General features: G+C 41.2%; 1 protein-coding gene across 1 annotated transcript in view; it reads left to right on the top strand.

Annotated features, from left to right (window-relative positions):
- MTHFD1 (methylenetetrahydrofolate dehydrogenase, cyclohydrolase and formyltetrahydrofolate synthetase 1) overlaps positions 1-21,461 on the top strand; it is a 66,207-nt gene that overhangs the window by 28,659 nt on the left and 16,087 nt on the right. The window contains exons 9-22 of the mRNA XM_037006400.2: positions 5,863-5,990; positions 6,572-6,669; positions 6,854-7,027; positions 7,717-7,853; positions 10,110-10,156; positions 10,543-10,650; positions 10,777-10,851; positions 13,000-13,102; positions 14,851-14,927; positions 15,523-15,663; positions 17,594-17,662; positions 17,951-18,062; positions 18,155-18,294; positions 20,578-20,619. Of these exons, the coding sequence (XP_036862295.2) occupies positions 5,863-5,990; positions 6,572-6,669; positions 6,854-7,027; positions 7,717-7,853; positions 10,110-10,156; positions 10,543-10,650; positions 10,777-10,851; positions 13,000-13,102; positions 14,851-14,927; positions 15,523-15,663; positions 17,594-17,662; positions 17,951-18,062; positions 18,155-18,294; positions 20,578-20,619 (1,451 nt within the window). The remainder of the gene's footprint in view (positions 1-5,862; positions 5,991-6,571; positions 6,670-6,853; positions 7,028-7,716; positions 7,854-10,109; positions 10,157-10,542; positions 10,651-10,776; positions 10,852-12,999; positions 13,103-14,850; positions 14,928-15,522; positions 15,664-17,593; positions 17,663-17,950; positions 18,063-18,154; positions 18,295-20,577; positions 20,620-21,461) is intronic.

The raw sequence follows: 21,461 nt of genomic DNA, 5'->3' as shown, positions 1-21,461 counted from the left end.
TTGGTGCTCCTGTATTGGGTGCATATATATTTATAATGGACTGAGCCATTTATCATTATGTAATATTTATAATCTTGTTAGACTGAGCCGTTTATCATTATGTAATGTCCTTCTTTATCTCTTGTTACTTTATTTATTTTGAAGTCTATTTTGTCTGATACTAGTACTGCAACACCTGCTTTTTTCTCTCTGTTGTTTGCATGAAATATCTTTTTCCATCCCTTGACTTTAAGTCTGTGCCTGTCTTTGGGTTTGAGGTGAGTCTCTTGTAAGCAGCATATGGATGGGTCTTGCTTTTTTATCCATTCTATTACTCGGTGACTTTTGATTGGTGCATTCAGTCCATTTACATTTACAGTGATTATTGAAAGGTATGTACTTATTGCCATTGCAGGCTTTAAGTTTGTGGTTACCAAAGGTTCAAGGTTAGCTTCTTTACTATCTTACTGTCTAACTTAACTCGCTTATTGAGCTATTATAAACACGGTCTGATGATTCTTTATTTCTCTCCCTTCTTATTCCTCCTCCTCCATTCTTCATATGTTGGGTGTTTTGTTCTGTGCTCTTTCTAGGAGTGCTCCCATCTAGAGCAGTCCCTGTAAGATGCCCTGCAGAGGTGGTTTGTGGGAGGCAAATTCCCTCAACTTTTGCTTGTCTGGGAATTGTTTAATCCCTCCTTCATATTTAAATGATAATCGTGCTGGATACAGTAATCTTGGTCGAGGCCCTTCTGTTTCATTGCATTAACTATATCATGCCATTTTCTTCTGGCCTGTAGGGTTTCTGTTGAGAAGTCTGATGATAGCCTGATGGGTTTTCCTTTGTAGTTGATCTTTTTTTTCTCTCTGGCTGCCTTTAATACTTTGTCCTTGTCTTTGATCTTTGCCATTTTAAGTATTATGTGTCTTGGTGTTGTCTTCCTTGGATCCCCTGTCATGGGAGTTCTGTGTACCTCTATGGTCTGAGAGGCCATTTCCTCCCCTAGTTTGGGGAAGTCTTCAGCAATTATTTCTTCAAAGACACTTTCTGTCCTTTTTTCTCTCTTCTTCTGGTACCCCTATAATGTGGATATTGTTCTGTTTTGATTGGTCACTCAGTTCTCTTAGAATTCTTTCATTCCTGGAGATCCTTTTATTTCTCTCTGCATCAGCTTCTCTGCGTTCCTGTTGTCTGTTTTCTAGTTCATTAATGGTCTCTTGCATCTTGTCCATTCTGTTTTGAAGTCCTTCCAGAGCTTGTTTTATTTCTGTATTCTCCCTCCTTATTTCTTGCATATTTCTCTGTGAGTCCATCAGCATGGTTATGACTTTGTTTTGAATTCTTTTTCAGGAAGACTGGTTAAATCTATCTCCCAGGTTCCTTCTCAGGGGAAGATGTAGCAGATGTCGAAGCTGTCTGGGTTAGTCTTGTCTGGATCAAATTTTTTTGCCTTTTCATGTTGATAGGTGCAATGGTGAGCTATTTACTTTCTGTCAGTTGGGAGGGCCAAGGCTTTCCACTAGCTCTTGGCCTTTTTTTGCTGGGACAACTGCGACCACTAGTGGCTTGTGTTGGGCAATTGCGTGTAGACTGGGTCTCTGTATCTTGCCCGGCCAGTATGGAGGAAGCTCCCTTGCTTTGGGCGTGGCCAGCCTCAGGCTGCTGCTCTGCTCTGGCGGGGCCAGGAGGGGTAATGGACGGGGGGCTGTTTGGCTGTTTACCTTCATGAGGGGTCTCAGAGCTGTTGCCCAGGGGGTTAGTGCGCCCAGGGTTCCCTGGAATTTCCAGCTGCTGGACTGTGACCCGGGAAGCTTCCTTCCAGCTGTGGCATCCCTGTTCCTTTAAGACTTTCAAAAAGCACTCGCTTTTCTTTGTCACAGGGACACCAGCTTCGGGACACACTCACAGGTCTTACTGTCCTGTTTTCCTAGTTTCCAGCACTCCACGCATGCACTGTGTCTGCTCTGGTGCGGATGGCTGGGGCTGAGTGTTTAGCAGTCCTGGGCTCCCTCTCCCTCCCCGCTCTGACTCCTCTCCTCCCGCCGGGAGCTGGGGTGAGGGGTGCTCAGTCCCGCCGGGCTGGGGCTTGTATTTTACCCCTTTCACCAGGCGCTGGGTTCTCGCTGGTATGGATGTAGTCTGGCTGTTGTCTTGTGTCTTCTGGTCTCTCTTTTAGGATTAGTTGTATTTGTTGTATTTTCAAAAATATATATGTTTTTGGGAGGAGATTCCCACTGTCCTATTCACGCTGCCATCTTGGCTCCCGCATGGATCCACTTTTAAATGTTAGGAATTTTTCCCTCTCTGCTCTGTTCTCAGGGTTGTCGTTGAGCATTAATTACCCTCTGAGCTGGATGCACTGCCATAAATTTCTTACTGGTTCCCCTGCCTCCAGCTGACTTCCACTCTGACCCGTCTGTGGGCTCTTGCCGTATTCATGGGTCTGGACGTGGACCCATGAGCCTCTTCCTCCCACATTACTTGCCAGACTCCTTAGCTCCAAACTAGTTTCAGCCACCTCTATGGCCTTTTTCCTCACATACGTTTTGCAAATACCTGTCTTAAACTGCTGTGTAGTGGACCACATGTCCTTCCCTGCACATGCTTTGTTTGTCCTTTGCAGCTTCTATGCCTGCTTCTTGAGCAGAGCAGGTCATTCTTTCTTGAGGAAGTTTCATATGTAAACTTTGGAAGTACAATACAGTGAATACTTGTATACACACCTCATAGATTCAAGAAAGGAACAATCAAATTGAGCTACTGTGTCTGTGCATCAAGCACCACCCTAGGCCTGGGGCCACACAACTGAATAAAGCTCAACTGTGATCTTCACTTGCAGCCACTTCCTCCCTCCTCTTTGCCTGAAATGTCCTTTCTTCCTTCCAAACCTTGCCTGGTTTCCCTTCAACAAGGGATGATCTCTCCTCTGAAATCCTCCTTCCCCTCCCATGTAAGTTGGTGTTTCTTTTATCCCGTGTGTCTCATGCTTGGTGTCCTGGGTTCTCTGTTAGACAGTTGGGGCAGTAGTCTCTGCAGGTGCACGTCCAGCTTTGTGCCTTCTTCCTGCTGGCACTCACAACTGTTGAATTGTTGAAGGGAGTTATAGCAAGAATATTCTTTTCTCTCCCTCCCCATCTTAAATTTGAGAAAAAGACACTAAGCTGCCAGGAACATTAGTCACTGTCAAGCCTTCACCATTTTTAACCTCCCTCCCACTCTCCCTACCATGCTTTTAAGACAGTAGCTCATAATTGATCACTCATTTTCTTGTAGTGTAATTATCTAATGGGTGAGACAGAAATTGCTCTCCTACAACTCCTCACTCTGAGTACTTGCAATATGACATTCAAGCTCATTCTGTTTAAAACCTTGCATCTTTATCATATTTCTACTTTTGGCATTCTTTGTTTTTGACTAGATTTGAGAGACAGAAGAAGAAAACCCTGGGTTGGGATCTTGAGTCTAGCAGATAGGTATGAAATGTTGACTTAAATGTGAAACTTTGTCTTGTTCCACATTTATTCCTCACATGAGTGATTAAAATATTAAAACAGTCAAAGCACTATCATCCATCCTGGTCAACTGTATTTTCCCTGATCCTGAGCACATAGGTGAATAAGTAGCAGTAAGGCTGGATTTTATGTTTCCCCAAGGATGGCAGAGTCACTGAGTTATAGACCAGTGGTGGGCTGGAGGACCTAAAAGTGGTTCTCTGCAAAGGTTCATTTCTGATTCATCATGTTCCACAACAGAGCCACTTCTTGATTCATGTTTAGAATATCTCAGTCATTTGCATGGTCCATTCAGGGGTAACATTATAGGTCATTTGCAAATTAAGAATGAATTAGAGGAGTAGAAGATTGGACTTGACACTACATAATTTGATTTTTTCCCCTTGGCTCCTTACTTTATTAATGTGAGTCAGTTAATCTTGATAAACCGTTGCAAGTTGTGGGATCCAGTGGTCAGTATGTGTTATGTGCTTTTTATCAGTAAGTAAAAGAAGCTGTACACATGAACAGAACAAAATGAGAAAGTTTTGCCTGAATGTATGATGAAAAAAAAAAAAGAATGAATTAGAGTATGTACTTTATTTTTTCCCCAAAAAAAGCAGTATTTTTTAAGAGTCAAGTGCAAAGTATTGTCTTGGCCAGGGAAAACTAAAAGTGTTCTTCCTGCTTGCCTTACTGAAAGATAATTCAAGATGGGCCAGATTAATAGTGTTTTATTTGGAAGGGTTATTAAAAGAGGAAACAGATTCCCCATCCTATCCCAACCTATCCAACATAGTGGCTTCTTTACTGGTTGTCATTAGGGACCCCAAATTAAATGTGAAGGAGGCAAAGCTCAGCTGCATCTTAATTTGAATTTTGTACATGTAATTCCCAATGGAAGAGAAATTATAGGGCTGGGGTAGCTAACCAAAGGAAAAGATTTGTTGGTTACTGAAGCCATACACTTAGATTGAGTAGCGTTCACTTTTTCCACTGACCAACCACATCATACCTTCCATGAATCACTGCACATACATCAGAGGGCGCTCCAGGAGCCCTGACAGTTTCGGTTTTACGGAGCACAGCTGAGCGCGTCCAGTGCCACATTTGGTTGTACAGTAATCAGTAGGCCTCCTATATATGGAGAACAAAATGACCAGCGGTAATATAGGTGCCAGGGGTATTTTAATTTAACTTTATTGTTAGACTGTTTAAATCTGTACAAAAGGCAAACCCTTAACCATATTTCCTTGGCATTTTGAAAACACATTAGGGGTGTGAGGAAATGTTCTGCCGTAGCTTGCTGCTTTACAATCAAAAACCTGAAACCATCCCAAAGAGTTATGTTCACCAGCTCCTTATAGTACACCTGGACAATTGCTTATGTATCTAGAATGGGAAGGAAACCCTTACGTTTGGAGAATGCTTTTTCAGTTTCAAGAATGCATGATTTCTTACTCGATTCTCAGGAAGCTTGTGAAATAAGTAGTGTCAGTCCTTTGCATCTTGAAACTTCTGATTAGTATGGAGCCCATGGGCGCTGAGGACTAGGCAGTTAGTAGAAGGACTGATCCATCCTAGAGCCTAGGTCTCTCAGTTCTGGCATTTGGCCACACCCTAAAGCCTCCTCCCTCAGTTATGGTGATCTGTTCAAGGAGAAGTGGTGAAATGGCTAAGGTTCTACCAGATCTTGCCCGGGAAACCTTGGAGCTGCCAGGTCTTCCCTGCCCCCCACCACCCGGAAGTGCTCTGCAGCCAGTGTGGGATGTGCTTTGTGTGAGTGAGCATCATTGGGTTTGTTCTCTTGAATAGCTATTCTTTGTGGGTAGGATTTGTAGTGTTCTTGTATCCTATTAAGGGAAGTGTAATTATATTCTTTGCCTTTTGCATACATTTAAGTAGCTGTTCTTTGGAATTGGATGTTGAATTGTTCCTCCTGCTCATGCATGGAGCTTACAGAATGCTGGCAGTTGCTGTAGAAACAGTATCTGGCAGCTGTGACATGGAGCTTTGTGCACCCAAAAGCACTCTTTTGTAGGCCTTGGCAAATTAACATTTTAAAAGGTGCTTGTTATATATTGGGTATTTGGCTTTCAGAATAAAAAACAGTTGGTATTTTAGTTGCCACCTGACAAACCACAAAAAGATTCTCATGGTTCTGAAAAACCTCTTAAGCATCTTGCAAATTCTTGCAGGTAAAATAAGTTTCTCCCTAGGAAATAGCAAACACCTGTCATCCCCTAGCTTTTAAGGAATGTAGGCACTTAAGCCAGGTGGGATCACACATCCTAAATACTATGTAGTTTTTGGAAGAAGTTATCATAATTGACCACTTAACCAGGATTGCAGTTCTGAGACTTTGCTTTGATTTCTTTTCCCCCTTGAGCAGACAATACAAAACTAAATGGGAAGAAAGTCGTGGGTGATGTGGCATACAACGAGGCCAAAGAGAGGGCGGGCTTCATCACTCCAGTTCCCGGCGGTGTCGGGCCCATGACGGTGGTGATGCTGATGCAGGTGCGTGTGAGGGGCAGCTGCTATGCTGGCTGTCAGCCAGACCTACTGTGGTGCCCGCTTTGCAGTATGAACAAGTATCAAATCGTGTTGTACATTTGAAACTAAATACGTTCCATGCCAATTACACCTAAAAAAAAAAGTTTGTGTAATAGTGCTACAAAGATGATAGAATTCAAGTTACTGCTTTTCTCCCCAAGAGCAAATGTTATAAAACCTTCTCAGAAGCTAAGAAGGATGTGACTCTGTTAAGGAAAAAAAGGGATAGAGGAAAGTAGAAATGGCACAATTCTAACATACTTGGAATATCAGAACTTCAGAAAAAGAGAAGTGCAAACACATGATGCGTGTGGGTGTGTTTTGGCTTCTTGCTGTTCTTCACACACACCAGCTGACATAGGGTGAGGCAAGCAGCCCTGGGCATTTTAGTGGCCTCTAGATTCTTGCCTAGAATTGAAGCATGTTAATAGATGGATCATAAATCTGTTCATTTTGTGGTTGAACTAGAGTGACTGGGATTTGGAATTGAGATAGAGGTTAAAAAAATAACTTCTTCTGAGTTCCATTTATGACATTTTGTTTAGAGCACAGTGGAGAGTGCAAAGCGTTTCCTGGAGAAATGTAAGCCAGGAAAGTGGATGATTGACTATAATGAGCTTAATCTCAAGACACCTGTCCCAAGGTAAAAATAAAATTTTACTAGTTAAAGCTTTACAGAGTGTTGGTTTATAGGTGGTGGATACCATGGCTAAGTGAATACCCCCTCTGAAAGCACCATCAGTGGTTGGGCCTGGGTCATTACTACGGTGAGTTTAATTCAGTTCAATCAATAGAGATTGATGCATATTCTCTGTATGTCTTTTAAGTGACATTGATATATCACGGTCTTGCAAGCCAAAGCCCATTGGTAGCCTGGCTCGAGAAATTGGTCTACTCTCTGAAGAGGTAGAACTGTATGGGGAAACAAAAGCCAAAGTCCTGCTGTCGACACTGGAGCGCCTGAATCACCAGCCTGATGGAAAATATGTGGTGGTAACTGGGTACGGTTTTTACTCACTTGCTAATTGAATTTTAACATGAACCCTGATCATTATTACCAGGGATTATGTTTGCACTTAGCACATATATATGTAAATATATATATATATATATACACACACACACACACACACATATATATATGTGAAGGTTCCTTTAATTTTGTTTTAGCATTTTCACATGGATTTTGTTTCATTTGATCCTTGTAGCAACCCTGTGAGGTATGGAAGGGTAGATTATAACCCTTCAGAGATAAGAAACTTATCCATCTAGTTGGTGGAAGAGTTGAGTCTTAAAAGTTGGTCTTCAGGTAGAGTTGTCTTTTTTTAACCCCAAATTCGATAATTCATTAGATCTGTTGGGCATTATTTTTATTGCTTGGCTAAGTGATATATAAAAGCTAGTTCGAGGATTAAACTGAAAAATTTTAATTATAGCAGTGTTTCTTTACAAGGGAAAGTATATTTGCACCTTACAGTGAGAAGAGCTAAAGCACAGCAGTCTTTTACAATTTAAAATATGGGAGAAAACTATAGTTAAGACTCTTGGAAAAGATCCTTTCCAGATCTTTCATTGTTCTTACGATTCAGATTAAGAGTCATTCTTTAGGATCTGTTAGGTCTGATTTTGTGATTTCACATAAATTTAATTCACATAAATTTGATTTTCCTCTAATGCTTTCATCTTAAAGAATAACTCCAACGCCCCTGGGAGAAGGGAAAAGCACAACCACAATCGGGCTAGTGCAAGCCCTGGGTGCCCACCTGCATCAGAACGTCTTTGCGTGTGTGCGACAGCCTTCTCAGGGCCCTACCTTTGGAATAAAAGGTATTAGTAGGACTGGACCTTGGGTGGCCAGAGGGCAGCTGCATCTCCTTCAGTCCTCCCTGGCCCACTTGACTCATGAATTCATATGGGGCCTTCAACTCATTTAGATACCAGGCATGTCCTCCTGACATCCCCTCTTGTGGTGCTTTTGGTAAAGGCTTTCATCAGATCATCCCCACTCTTGCTGTTACCATTTGACACTGCACAGGGATTCCCTGGATGGGTAATATGTAGCCAGGCGTGCTTTTATGTGACTGAGAGTCAACTGTCACAGTAACAGTAAAAGTAATCATAGCTTCTGATCATCATGCTGACTTTCTAGAGACAGAGAAACCCCACAGATATTTTATCCTGTTGGAAGTAAGAAAACCCTACCCTTGAACCCTCCTGCACTGTTGGTGGGAATGTAAATTGGTTCAACCATTGTGGAAAGCAATATGGAGGGTCCTCAAAAAACTAAAAATAGAAATGCCATTTGACCCAGGAATTCCACTCCTGGGAATTTACCCAAAGAAAACAAGTTCTCAGATTCAAAAAGACAACATATGTTTATCACTGCATTATTTACAATAGCCAAGTTATGGAAGCAACCTAAGTGTCAATCAATAGATGAGTGGATAAAGAAGAGGTGGTATATATACACAGTAGAATATTATTCCACCATAAAAAGAAATCCTGTCATTTGCAACAACATGGATAGACCTAGAGGGTGTTATGCTCAGTGAAATAAACCAGGCAGAGAAAGACAAATACCAAGTGATTTCACTCATTTGTGGAGTATAAAAACAAAGCCAAACTGAAGGAACAAAATAGCGGTAGACCCACAGGCACTGAGTGGTTTACCAAAGGGGTCACCAAAGACTAGTGGTTACTAGTCTTTGGTGGGTGGGTGGGGAGGGAAAAAGGGATTAAGGGGCACTGTGATTTGCAGTCACAATATAGGTAGGTCACAGAGAAGGCAGTACAGCATGAAGAAGACAAGTAATGACTCTATAACATCTTACTACATTGATAGTAACCACTTGGAGGAGGTGAAGATGTGATAATATGGGTAAATGTTGAAACCACTGGGTTGTTTATGTGGAACCATCATAAGATTGTATATCAATAATACTTAAAAAAAAACTCCTATTGAGCCTATACTTTGTACCAGGTTTTGTGCTAAGCAATTTATGTATATTATTTTATCTCCTAATTTGAGATTGTTAGCATTATCACTGTTGGACAATAGCAGCAACGGGACTTCAGAGGTAACTTGGTCAAAGGCCCTCTTTTTAAGTGCCAGAGTGGGCCCCATGTTTACTTCAAGCTCTAAAACAATACCAGTGTTTCTTCTGATGATGTCAGTAATCATACTTCACCTTTAGTATTTGATAGCTGTGGTACTGCAAATATGCTCTTATAGTTAAAATTGCTTTATTAATTATATTAAGTTCTTAGCATTAGCTTTCTCATTTGCTTGGTGATAGGGTATCACATATTTGCTCGTTCTAGCAGTTACTACAGATGTTGGAACAGGAAACAACTTTGCCCTTTTTCTGCCTCTTGCTTTGATCTATTTTATAAATGTGATGACTTAGTTCTGCTTTTGAGCTTGTCTTAACAATCCCCTTTCAACTTCAGAACGAGCCTTTCCCCTTGTTCTGCTTCGTGAACCCTGTATTTTCCTCTTGTCACATTGCCCCATTTTCATTGCGTGGTTTCTGCATCACAGAAAACCCCCACAAAATCCATTCCTCATATTGAAATTGATCTCACTGATAACCTGGACATTATTGACTGGTGTTTTGTTAATAGGCTGAATGGGCCAGCAAAAAACCTAGCAGTTAAGCTGTTTTCTAACATGTCTCCCATTTAGGAAGCATTGCTGTCTCTGTGTTGCATGTCTGTATTTTAAATATTCCTCTCCTAAAATACCAGAGTAGCACTGAGGAGAGGAGAAAATTGAATGGGTTTGCCTTTATGTAGCTGCAGGCCAGGGAACCTTTTTCTAAAGATAATGAGTAGCTATGTATGTATGTGTTCTTGGTTTTAACAGTTACACTCAAATTTCAGTTGAGAGACTATTCAGCATGAACAAGATCAAGTGTTGTAGCTTGGTAAAAGAAAACTAGAGAACGCTTGATCAAATCTGTCCAAATGGTCGTAGTAAGTCAGCAGATACCTAATATGCATAGTGGTTACCAAAACCGATTTGCTTTTATTTGATTTTCAAGTGAAGTATACTTAACATGACTCCTCACCCTTCACCTGTAGGTGGCGCTGCAGGAGGTGGCTACTCACAGGTCATTCCTATGGAAGAGGTAAGGTGTTGGGATTTCGTTTGAATCGGACCCTTTTTTATAGCTTTACCTTCAAGAGACTATCCTTTTTTGTAGACCTCTTAGTGGACAAATGACTTGTTTCTCAGCAGAGGCAACATTTACAGGGAATACATTCTAATTTGCAGACTTGGGAGATGGCTTAGTTTTTGACATGACAAGGACTTCAAAGTCTGGCTTTCAGGAGAATAATAACTCTGAGCAAATCATAAAAGGAAGCATTAGATTGGGAAGCACCAGCATGAACTAGCTGTGCTTCATCAGCTCTCCATTGCCTTTAATGTAGGGATTGATTTGGTTGCAATAGAATGAATGTTGGAAAGACACAGAGAATTTGCAAGACTGATGTGGCTTCTGCTCTTTTGCAGTTTAATCTCCACCTCACTGGTGACATCCATGCCATCACTGCTGCTAATAACCTTGTTGCTGCAGCCATTGATGCCCGGATGTTCCATGAACTGACCCAGACAGACAAGGTAAGCTGCCTAGGACCCGTGACTACTGCAACACCTGAATTAATGTTGGTCCCTTGGGTGCTGATGAGGTAGGTAGCAAGGCAGTGGGGTTCCTCTCAGTTAACTCTTTCCCTCCTTTTCTTTAAGGCACTCTTTAATCGTTTGGTACCATCAATAAATGGAGTGAGAAAGTTCTCTGATATCCAACTCCGAAGGTTACGGGTAAGATTTTCCCTTCCTCTTTTTTGATACTGTATGAAATTGGGTGATTATTAAGGAGGTAGAAGAAATCTCCTTAGAGTAGCCTATTTGGGATCAAGTTACATTCATACCCCATAGTCTTAAGGTCATATACACATCAAAAATTGGTAGTAGAGGTTATTTCTCCTTTATTTATAAATAATGAGTGGTTAGTCCTGGAATAAGTGGAACACTGACAACCTGGCCTTAGCTGAGAAGACTGACACTTCCTGTGTAGCATAAATAGGAGTCAGGGTGCCAGCATGGCAGCATAACAGTTTTGGAGTTTGAATACCTACTCTTAGCACTGGGACCTTAAGCAAGAGTGGTTACTTCTGTATTGTATTTTAATTTCTATAACAAATACATAGTCATTAAGCATACATGGTACCATATGACCCAGAAATCCCACTCCTAGGTATTTATCCAAGAGAAGTGCAAACTTGTGTTCATAGAAAAACCTGAATGTTTTTAGCAGCTCTATTAATAATCTCAAAAATCTGGAAACAACCCAAATGTCCTTCAGTGAATGAAGGATAAACGGACTTGTACACAATACAGTAAAAAAGAATGAACTCTTGACATGCACCATAACTTGGATGAATACCAAAGGCATTATGTTGAGTGAAAGATGCCTCAAAAGTTATATACTATATGCTTCCATTTATAATACATTCTCAAAAAGACAAAGCTATAGTGATGGAGAACAGATCAGTAGGGAGGATGTGACTATAAAGGGCTAGCATAAGAGAGTTTTAAAAATGAAATTCAAAAATGTTTTCATGTTACTTTTACATATGAAAGATTTTATATATATATTATTTAGATAGCATCAGTAAATCCTGTGTGCTGCTTATTGCCAGCAAGTTATACTCACTTTATTTTTAATTTCTTGTAACTTCATATTTTGATACTGCAAAAACAGTACATTAAGGTTCCTTTTACCCAGTTGCATTAATTGTTATATTTTGCCTTACTTACTTTACAATTCAGTTACTATATGTGTGCCTTTTTTTCTGGACTTGAGAAAAAGTCACTTTTACACAGTGTAAAAACACTCACACCCCTCAGAAATCCTATGCACAAGGTAAGTTAACTGCTACCCTATTTCGTTAAAGAGTTGTGTTCTGTGAGGCAACAGAGTACCATGGGAAGAGCAGACAACTTCTGATCTTACCTTGCTGATGAACTTTCTGTCAGATGTGGGACAGTGCTAGACCAAATGTTTAAATGATCCTGTAAAAAGCTCTAGGATTTGAAATCAAAGGACTTGCACTTGGTCAGAGTACCCCTTGCTAGACTGGAATGAGAACCTTGCCCTCTTGTTTCCTGGGTCCCAATCATCCTCTGCTTGAGTGTTATCATAGTCTGCCTGCCAGGTGCTCAGGCAGGAGTGGGTTGTCAACAGATTCTCAGCCAAGTGACAGAGAGTTTTGCTGACTTAGCCTCACATGCCAAGTGCATGACATTGTTTACCTATTTTGACAAGCCAAAGAGCACTAGCTCTGAAAACACCTGAGGTTTTAAAACAAAGCTCTCATAGAAAAGGAAAGGAACTGTCAGAAGAGCAGAGCTTAGTGGAGCTCACTCAAATCTATCATGAATTAGGAAAACTGGAAAATACAATTTATAGGCATTTTCCATTTCAGGGGTGACCTGTGTGCACATGGTAAAAAATTAAATTTCCAAGTTCTTCGGGCAGGAATAGATACACCCTTTTTGTGCCTTTGGGACAATAGGAAGGAATGAAAATATAGAGCTATATAAAAAGCACGTAAAAGTGATTTACACTGATTTTTATTAATATTTATCTTTGCCCTTCCTGATACTTCCTTTGAACCAAACTTCTTGATGGAAAAGCTTTGTACTGTGCTTTTCCTTTCAGTATGTTTGGGTTTGGTGAAATGGCACAGCACTCCTTGGTCACCATGCTTATTTAGGGTTTGTTTTAGGTAAAGTAAAGCTAGCCTCTGCTGCTCAGTTATTTTACATGTGAGTAGGAAATAAAGGTTTAGCCAAAGGGATCATAGCTTTTCTTTCTGATTTTAAATGGTTTATATATTTTTTAAAATTTACTATGCTTTTGTTTGCTTTGTCCTATTTTATGTTCTAATCTTCCTACCTTTTTAGAGACTAGGCATTGAAAAGACTGACCCTACCACTCTGACAGATGAAGAGATAAACAGATTTGCAAGATTGGATATTGATCCAGAAACCATAACTTGGCAAAGAGGTACCAGAGCAGTCTGCATGCTTCATTTCCCTTGGTTAAACTGCATGCCTGATGCCCTCAGTAAAAGCCATTAAAATGTAAGGTCCAGGAGCTTGGATGTCGGTGTTTTCATGATTAAGGCATGACCGAGATGGTGACTGGCTTGTTTTTCTGACCACCTCTTTCAGTCTCTCCTTATTAGCTGTAATCAAACCTCTTTTGTTGGATTAGTTGGACATTTTGCTGGCTTTTTAGTGTTGATGAGAGTGCAGGTGGTTTCAAGTAAGTTCATGCATAAATCAAAAATAACATTTTGCAAATTTCATTTTATGCAGAAAGATTTGGTTCGTGAAGTAGAGAAATTATGTTTAATCACTTCTTGAATCACGTTGCCCTTTATTCTCAGAACTCTTCTCTGGCATAAGTGGTATGATTTTTCTTGCCTACTCATTCTACTTCATTTTATTAAACTCTTGTAACAAAGTAGGTAGCCTTCAAGGTTTAAACACCTGGCAGTTTAGTGAGTGAGTTGCTGGGCTTCACAGCCATATGTTGCCTTTCTCTGTGTACAAATAGCATGGAGTTTTATTTTGTACCAACAGTGTATCCATCTATCCTTACCAGTCATGCATAATGTAGCTAACGGCTATTTTATTGGCTGTCTTTGTGATTTTCATTGGCTCATTAACTGTTGATAGCTAATAGCATTTTTTAAATGGTTCTTCTAATATCTAAAACAGCACTGGCATTTCTCTTCCTTTGCCGCAGTAGGTTCAAACAGATGATGTAGTATTTTATGAGTAATAAACTAAAGATGCATTTTGAAAATGTAGTATCTTGTTCACTTTTCAGTTGCTTTATGTCTAAATCACACTTTCTTTAAAAAGTAGAAGCAGACAAAGAAAAAACATCATACCTTTGTTTTATACAGAGAAATTAGATACTCAGAACTTGACAGTATATTAAAAAAAAATAAGGGTGGACTCCAAGAACACATTACATCTTCATCAAGTTGAGGTGTGTGTGTCTTTGAGTGCTGTACAAGATACTATTTTGGGTGTTAAAATTATTACCATCTTCATGGAAAATAATTTCACATGTTTATCAAGTGCCTTAAAAATGCTGCTCCTCTTTGACCCATTTAGGGTATGAACTGGTTTTTTCATTTTGTTACTGTCTGGCTTGTTATACACAAAGCAAAATGGGGAATACACCAAATTATTAACAATAATTAGTCCTAGGAGGTGGAATTAAGACTGCTATTTTTGATCTTTGCTATTCTCCAAGGGTATACGATTGTCATCAAGTGTGCCGAAGGCAAGAGAGGGTCTATTGCCTTACACTTTGAAAAGGCAATTTTCCTTATACTGCATTTATGGCCCTGTGTTTCTCAGGATGGCATAAGGTCAGAGTCATCGCACAGAACAAGAACACAAACCTCAGCCTTTTGAAAAGCTGTGCATGCTCTGTTTTTCTTGTAATATGGAATGTGCTTTAAAATAGATTCTAGAATTCTGGTTAGTTACTTGAATTTTCTAAACAGAGTAAAACCAAGCCGCTCTACATTGCTTTCTTTAAAAATAAGTCCTGTACATTTAGGTATGTGAAGATAATTTCTTAACTTGAACCCACAGTCCAGCTTAGATATCAATTTTAAATCAAATATTAATAGTCTTTTAAGTCAGACTGGAAGCTCTAAAACTGTTGGTTCCTTTAACTTTATGGTCGATTTACTGATAATTATGCTGTATCTTCCCTTTCTACTATAGTGTTGGATACCAATGATAGGTTCCTGAGGAAGATCACAATTGGACAGGCTCCCACAGAGAAAGGGTACACACGGACGGTAACTGTTTGTTCCTTATGAAGTCAGTTAATTCCTATGAACGAGCTCTTTGCTGCCTCTATCCTCCTCCATCCTCTCCCATGCGACTGAGGCTGCCAGGTGGTGTTCTGCCTTCTCCCTTTAAAATGGAAGTGAGTAGGTGTGTGGCACTGAGCACTCCTGACAGCTTTTGCAGTAAATCCCATGTGTCACCTGTGTGTTTTTCCCCACAATTTTTCCTGGAGGTGGAGAGCCCCAGGTGAATATCCCCACACATAAATTGATTAAAATTACTTCTTCTCTGTGGCCGTTTTGCAATAGTTTCTTTGGTATAAGAGTTTGTGTTGTTCCCTTGTATGCTAAATAACTGCACAATTACAAACCGTCTTGGTCCTACTAGAACATTTCTAAAATTCGACTACTCAAGGTCTTTGAGTAATTAATTACAAACTTTTGCTCTTGGAGGTTTATCTTCATTAAGTTCTTTGTGTGCTACTCTGGCACTCTCTCTCCTTTGAGCTATTTGTGTATAAGCCTTGGAGGCAGACAAGGGTGACTTCTGGAGTTCATGCTTCTGGTCTCAGTGTTCTCTGTTGTGTCTTTACCCTGCCAACAGACTCAGTTTGATATCTCTGTGGCCAGTGAGATCATGGCTGTCCTGGCTCTCACCACTTCTCTGGAAGACATGAGAGAGAGACTGAGCAAAATGGTGGTGGCATCCAGCAAGAAAGGGGAGCCCATCAGTGCTGAAGATCTGGTGGGTACCTGGGTGCTCTGGGCTTGGCAAAGCATCTGCGTCCATTGTTCTGGGCTGTCAACCATTACCAGTGACAAAAACTATATTCTACTTAGGATGTTGCAGTTAACAAGTAGAAGTACCTTCATAGTGAGTAATAGGTGGTATGCTGCAGTAATAGATGACAGATTTCTTGTGATTTGAACAACCTCTTCAATCTTTGAATATTTCTAAAAGCGTGTGTGTGACTTCATTTTACAAAGAACATCAGGAGACTGAGAGAGGCTCCAGTAGCTGAGCTTGGAGTCATACCCTGACCCTCCCTACGACAGCCTGCTTGCACAGAGGCCTCTTGTCATGAGGCTTGTTGGCCACCATACCTGTGTTGATAACCACTTTGGGGCAGTTCCTTAGCCAGTTCATCTGGTAGTCCTTCTAGGCTTGTTCTCACTTCAGGCTTTTTCTGAATTGTAGACCTGGTAATACGAGGTTTGAAATGAGATAATCTTATAGATTAAGTTTTGAAAAGTCCATTTGTTTATGCATACCAAAATGATTGGCCTGTTATTGGTGATATGTCAGATGAATTCAGAAAAAGGGGAGAAATATTACTTGCTTATTTTGACAGTTAATATGTGTAAGAAAGGGTATTGTTTAAAAATTTTACACCCAAATGTATGGCCCCGGAAAATGACTGGTTAGCCAGAGACGGGTAAGATTCTTCAAGGGAGGAACAACCTACGACAGGCACAGTCGCAGGGGGGCCATCAGGTGAGAAATTGGGGATCAACAGAGGTGAGGCTCAGAACCTCACCCCCCCTGCTTTGAGAGAAATCTTCTGCATCCGTGGATGTTTTATTGCCCTTGTCTAGGTTGGATTAACACATAGTCTACAGGCACACACCTGATCATCTACAATTGCTCTCTTACAACACTAAACTATGTTTTCTACCTTTATCTTGCATCTACCTACCACTTCAGCATTTTATTAAAAATAAAAATAATAATATTAATAAAGGGAGAAATGTGGGATCAACATATAAATCAAGTATAAAAATCAAATGAATATTCGTATTTGACCTGATTGTTTATAGTTCATAATGCGCGATCAAAACCGAAAGTTTCTGTGATGAATGCCCTTGTACTGTTCACCATGTAAGAATTTATTCACTATGTAAGAATTTGTTCACCATGTAAGAACTTGCTCGTTATGCTTCAGAAGATTGGAGACTGACGAGAGTTAGGCTTGAGATGGATTAATGATTGTACATTGAGCATTGACCCCCCTCTACTGAATTTTATTGTTGTTAACAACCATTTGATCAATAAATATGAGAGATGCCCTCTCAAAAAAAAAAATTTTTTTTTACACCCAAACCATAAACTTAGAAACTCTTTATGGTTGAATGTAAGTGAGATCCGTAACTTTACCTCACTTTGCTACCAGTTCGTTCAGGTATGGTTGGATGACTTAAAAAAGGGACTTGATAAATTTAAGAGTTGTTTTTGAACCTCTGCGTAAATTTTCAGATTGAGCTTTGGAAAATACATATTGAATTTGGTATATAGTCATTTCTGCTCAGACACCAAAGTTACAAATAATTCAGTACTCTAAGAACTAGCATTTCCCTGCTGTAAACTAGTCTGAAATAGATTCGCCTCTTCAGTCAGCAAGAGAGCTTGATTGAGATACTTGTTTCTGACTTACATGTTTTTCCTGAAATTTCATGTGAATGGCATTTTTACTCGTCTATTCTCCCTGCTTAAAATAACTCGTAACTTCATAGTATATCCACAAAAAATAAGTGGATGGATGGTCTATTTCAGGTGAAATTACTAATTGGTCCAAGATGGCTAAAAAAGGAATACCTGAGAATACCTGAGAATTTCGGTTTCAAAAGGTTGGGCTTCTTGCTGGTAAGAATCAACACTTCATGCCATTGTTTTGTAGGGAGTGAGTGGCGCATTGACAGTGCTCATGAAGGATGCAATCAAGCCTAATCTCATGCAGACATTAGAGGTGAGCAGAGTGACTTTTGCCTTCCTAAACTGGCTTTCTATGTTCAGAGCAGAGTGGGCATAAAGCATACTTTCTTGGGAGATAGAGTTTCTCTACTTGCTCATGTCTGTCTTTCTATTCTTCTCAAAGTTGTGATTGGGACGTTACAGAACGAAAGAGGCAGCTTGGTATTTTCCCTTTGGGAAGTCTTTTTCTTTTGGATTCCAGCTAATTTTGGTACCCTTGACTGTGTGGTCCCATTTTGAAGCAGGATTAGCAGCTTCATTCATGATGTCTTGATTTGCACAGGGCACCCCAGTATTTGTTCATGCTGGACCATTTGCCAACATTGCACATGGGAATTCCTCCATCATTGCAGACCGGATTGCTCTCAAGCTTGTTGGCCCTGAAGGGTTTGTAGGTGAGTATTTCTGCAAATTCAGTGACTAGACTGTTTTTCTTACCAGGGCAGTTGGGACGGCATATTTACAGTTCTTTTCTCCTTGCTTACAGTGACTGAAGCAGGATTCGGAGCAGACATTGGAATGGAAAAGTTTTTTAACATCAAATGCCGGTATTCGGGTCTCTGTCCTCATGTGGTGGTGCTTGTCGCCACAGTCAGGGCTCTTAAAATGCATGGAGGCGGCCCCACGGTAAGGGTCAAGAGTGGAAGAGTCTGATTCTCAGGATTGTTCTGAAGGCTACAGAGAAGTTTGATGACTTGCACCTGTTTCTTCATTAAGCTGCCCTTATCCTCATGATGGACAGGGCACCTGGAGCAAGGGGTGTTGGGGCAGGCTTGTGCTGACCGCCTTAGCGCCCACAGACACTGTCAGCCATCTGCATTTTAAGAGGGCTGAAATTGGCTTGGAGGCCTGCCTTTCTGAGGAATACATCTGGTAATATCTAAACTCCTCCAAGTGCATTGTGCTTGGCTCTACCCACAAAAAACTCATTTATGTTCAGACTGTTCTTTTTAATCAGAGTCCCATTTTCCCTCTAAATAGTGGCACTGGCAGCCAGTCAACCAAACTATTTCTCTGAGACAGAGGTCAGCCCCTTGGGAGGTGCACGCTGGGGGACTAGCCTGGAGTGGGAAGGTAGATAGGCCTGCCTTTGGGTAATAGAAACAGGTTAGGACTAGCTTTCCTTCAACACCAGCCTGAACTTAGTGTTTTCCCGAATTCCTGCTGATTAGAAATTGTACTTTTCGCCTATTATTTTAACACCTTTTCTTTGGCACCTACATGTGAAGTTACAGTGCAGGTTTTCAGAAATTACTTGAAGAAATATTAAGTTCATATCATCCATGAGGATAGGAGGATTCTTATAACTTAAGACATAAGGCCTCCCTCACCTACAGAATCAATGTTTCTTAGCACAGTGATCAGGGTTAGTCCTGATACAGCAGTTCTCAAGCATTTTGGTCTCAGAACTTTACTCTCTTCAAAATTATTGTGGGTCTGGAAGAACTTGTTTAGGTGGGGTCAATCTATTGATAGTTACTATATTAGGAATTAAAAATGAGTTACAGATTAACTGTTTTTTACAGATTTCATTTTTGTAAATGAAAACGTAGTCTATTTTCCAAAACAAAATTTAAGCATTGTTCATTTTTTGAGATCTCTTCAGTATCTAGCTTAATTGAAGATCCCTGGATTCTCATCTTCTGCATTCGATCTGTTGTGATACACGTCACATAACCTTTGGAAAAGTCCATTATACACTCATGAGAGAATGAGAGTAAAAAGAGTCATAATATCTTAGAATTGTTATGGAGAAATAGTCTTGACCTCATGGGCCGTGTGAAAGGATTAGGTCCCAGAAATACTGCTACGGCACACAATCCTCGCATACCTCCCCAGGCTTACTTGTCCCGAAGGCACCCAGGGGGCTCCTACCCAGGATGCCCCTCTCTGCTAGCAGTGCAGGATGGAATCCCTGTTTCTTCCCCATCATAACCAACGTCTCTCTCTTACACCCCCTTACCATCTCTCACACCACTGCACCTCCTCTCCTTTCCTCCTGATCTCATGGTCTGAAACACAATGTCCAGCACTTAACCTGGGCACACGGAGAGGGGCCTGACACATGCAGCTCTGTCACGGAGCCAGGCCTGCTGCTCATGTTGCCGCAGGGAGCTGTGTGTCAGACCCAGACCATGGCGGCCCCCTGCTTCCTCCTCTGCCTCTGCGGGGCCCCTTTTGGAGCTGGAGCACCATAGGCTCTCTGAGAAATGGGAGCAGACCAATGAAAAGCTGAAGGCGTTTTCATCATCCTCCATTGCCCAGAGTGGAGTCCCTGGAATCAGCACCTCACCCCCATGCTCATCCCTGTGCCAAGCCACCAGGCACCCCCATGACAGTGTACTCATGCTTAGGATTTTGACAGCTATAAATGTGCTCTAGAAGGGGAAGGAAATCCTTGTGTGTTGTTTCCCTCCTGTTTGTATTGGTCAGGTACCGTAGTTAAGCTCTGGAGAGGCCTGGGTTGGCTCTGGACCAGCTCATTAACCCATCACCCGGCTCATCACACACTCTGTTGGCAGACATATCAGGGTGGCCTTTGTGGGGCTGACAAGCTGTTTTTTTCCCTTCACTCACCTTTTCTCCCACCCCCACTGCTGTGTGCTTCACTCACGGAGGTTACTGCTCCTGCCTAGAGCAGACTTATCCTTCCCTGTGCCTTCAGAGATCTGCCCTTCTCGCTTTGCTGTATCCACAAAGGTCTCCCACTGTGCTCAGTGCAGTCACTTTTGTTCTGTGTTGTAGGATTGAGCGTATGTCCTCAATCCTTAGGGCAGGAAACAACATTGTAATGCTGTACATCCCCCCAAGCACACAGCTTCTGGCCTTTCACCCATGGCAAGAACCGTTTTGGGCTACAATCTAATTGCAGATGGAATATGTCTCTGACCTTGCTTCCTTTCCTTCCAGGTTACTGCCGGACTACCTCTTCCGAAGGCTTACATAGAGGAGGTAACTGCAGTCGTTTCTAATTACTTGTCCTAGAGAGCACCACGTTGTGAATCAGCATTTTTCAGCCCAACCCATCTGGAAATGAGTGGGGGTATCAGGATGATCTAGGGTCATTCGTGGGAGCAAGAGATGCTAAACGGCCTGCTGTGTGCTGAAAACTCATGAAATGACACAGGGAAGACATGCCTCATAAAACAGAATGGCCCCATATAGGATGTCAGTAAAACTACTGCCCTAGACGAGTGGCTGGTTCTTAACTGGGAACAACTTTCCCCTAGGGGACATTTGTTAGTGGAGACACTTTTGACTCTTACAACTTGGGATGGAGGGTAGAGCTGGCACCTAGTAGGTAGAGGTCAGCGATGCTACTAACCATCCTACAGTGTGCAGGACAGTCCCCAGTATGAAGACTGATTTGACTTAGTAGTGCTGAGGTTGAGAATCCCTGCACTAGATTAAGGAAGTTTCCTTCCGTTGTCTTCGCTGCTTTGGCTGGTTGATTCCCAAATGCCATTCATATCAGAAGCAAGTTTTGTGAAATATCTTTTCCTCTTGAACCTTTAATATGGCGGACTTAAAGCCATGTTAAAAGGACAAGATAAGGTTAGGATCCTGATTGTTTTCCTAGATAAAATTCCCGTAAGCTGATTTGGTTTATGGTGTCAAGCAGAATCTCAAAGAATTGTGGGCTCTAGTCTTTTCATATTTATATCGCTTACTGTCAAAAAAACATATTCAGAGCCTGTTTAGTGGGGTTATAGGAGCGTCAGGCACTCCCATGAGATGTTAAGGTCAGCTGCTGTCACTGTTAATTCAATTTTCTTGCCTTTTTGGGGGCTTTT

Source organism: Manis javanica, chromosome 8 (assembly GCF_040802235.1).
Source record: "Manis javanica isolate MJ-LG chromosome 8, MJ_LKY, whole genome shotgun sequence".
NCBI classification, from domain to species: Eukaryota; Metazoa; Chordata; class Mammalia; order Pholidota; family Manidae; genus Manis; species Manis javanica.
The sequence above is the reverse complement of the archived record's forward strand: the minus strand, read 5'-3'. Positions and strand labels throughout refer to the sequence as shown.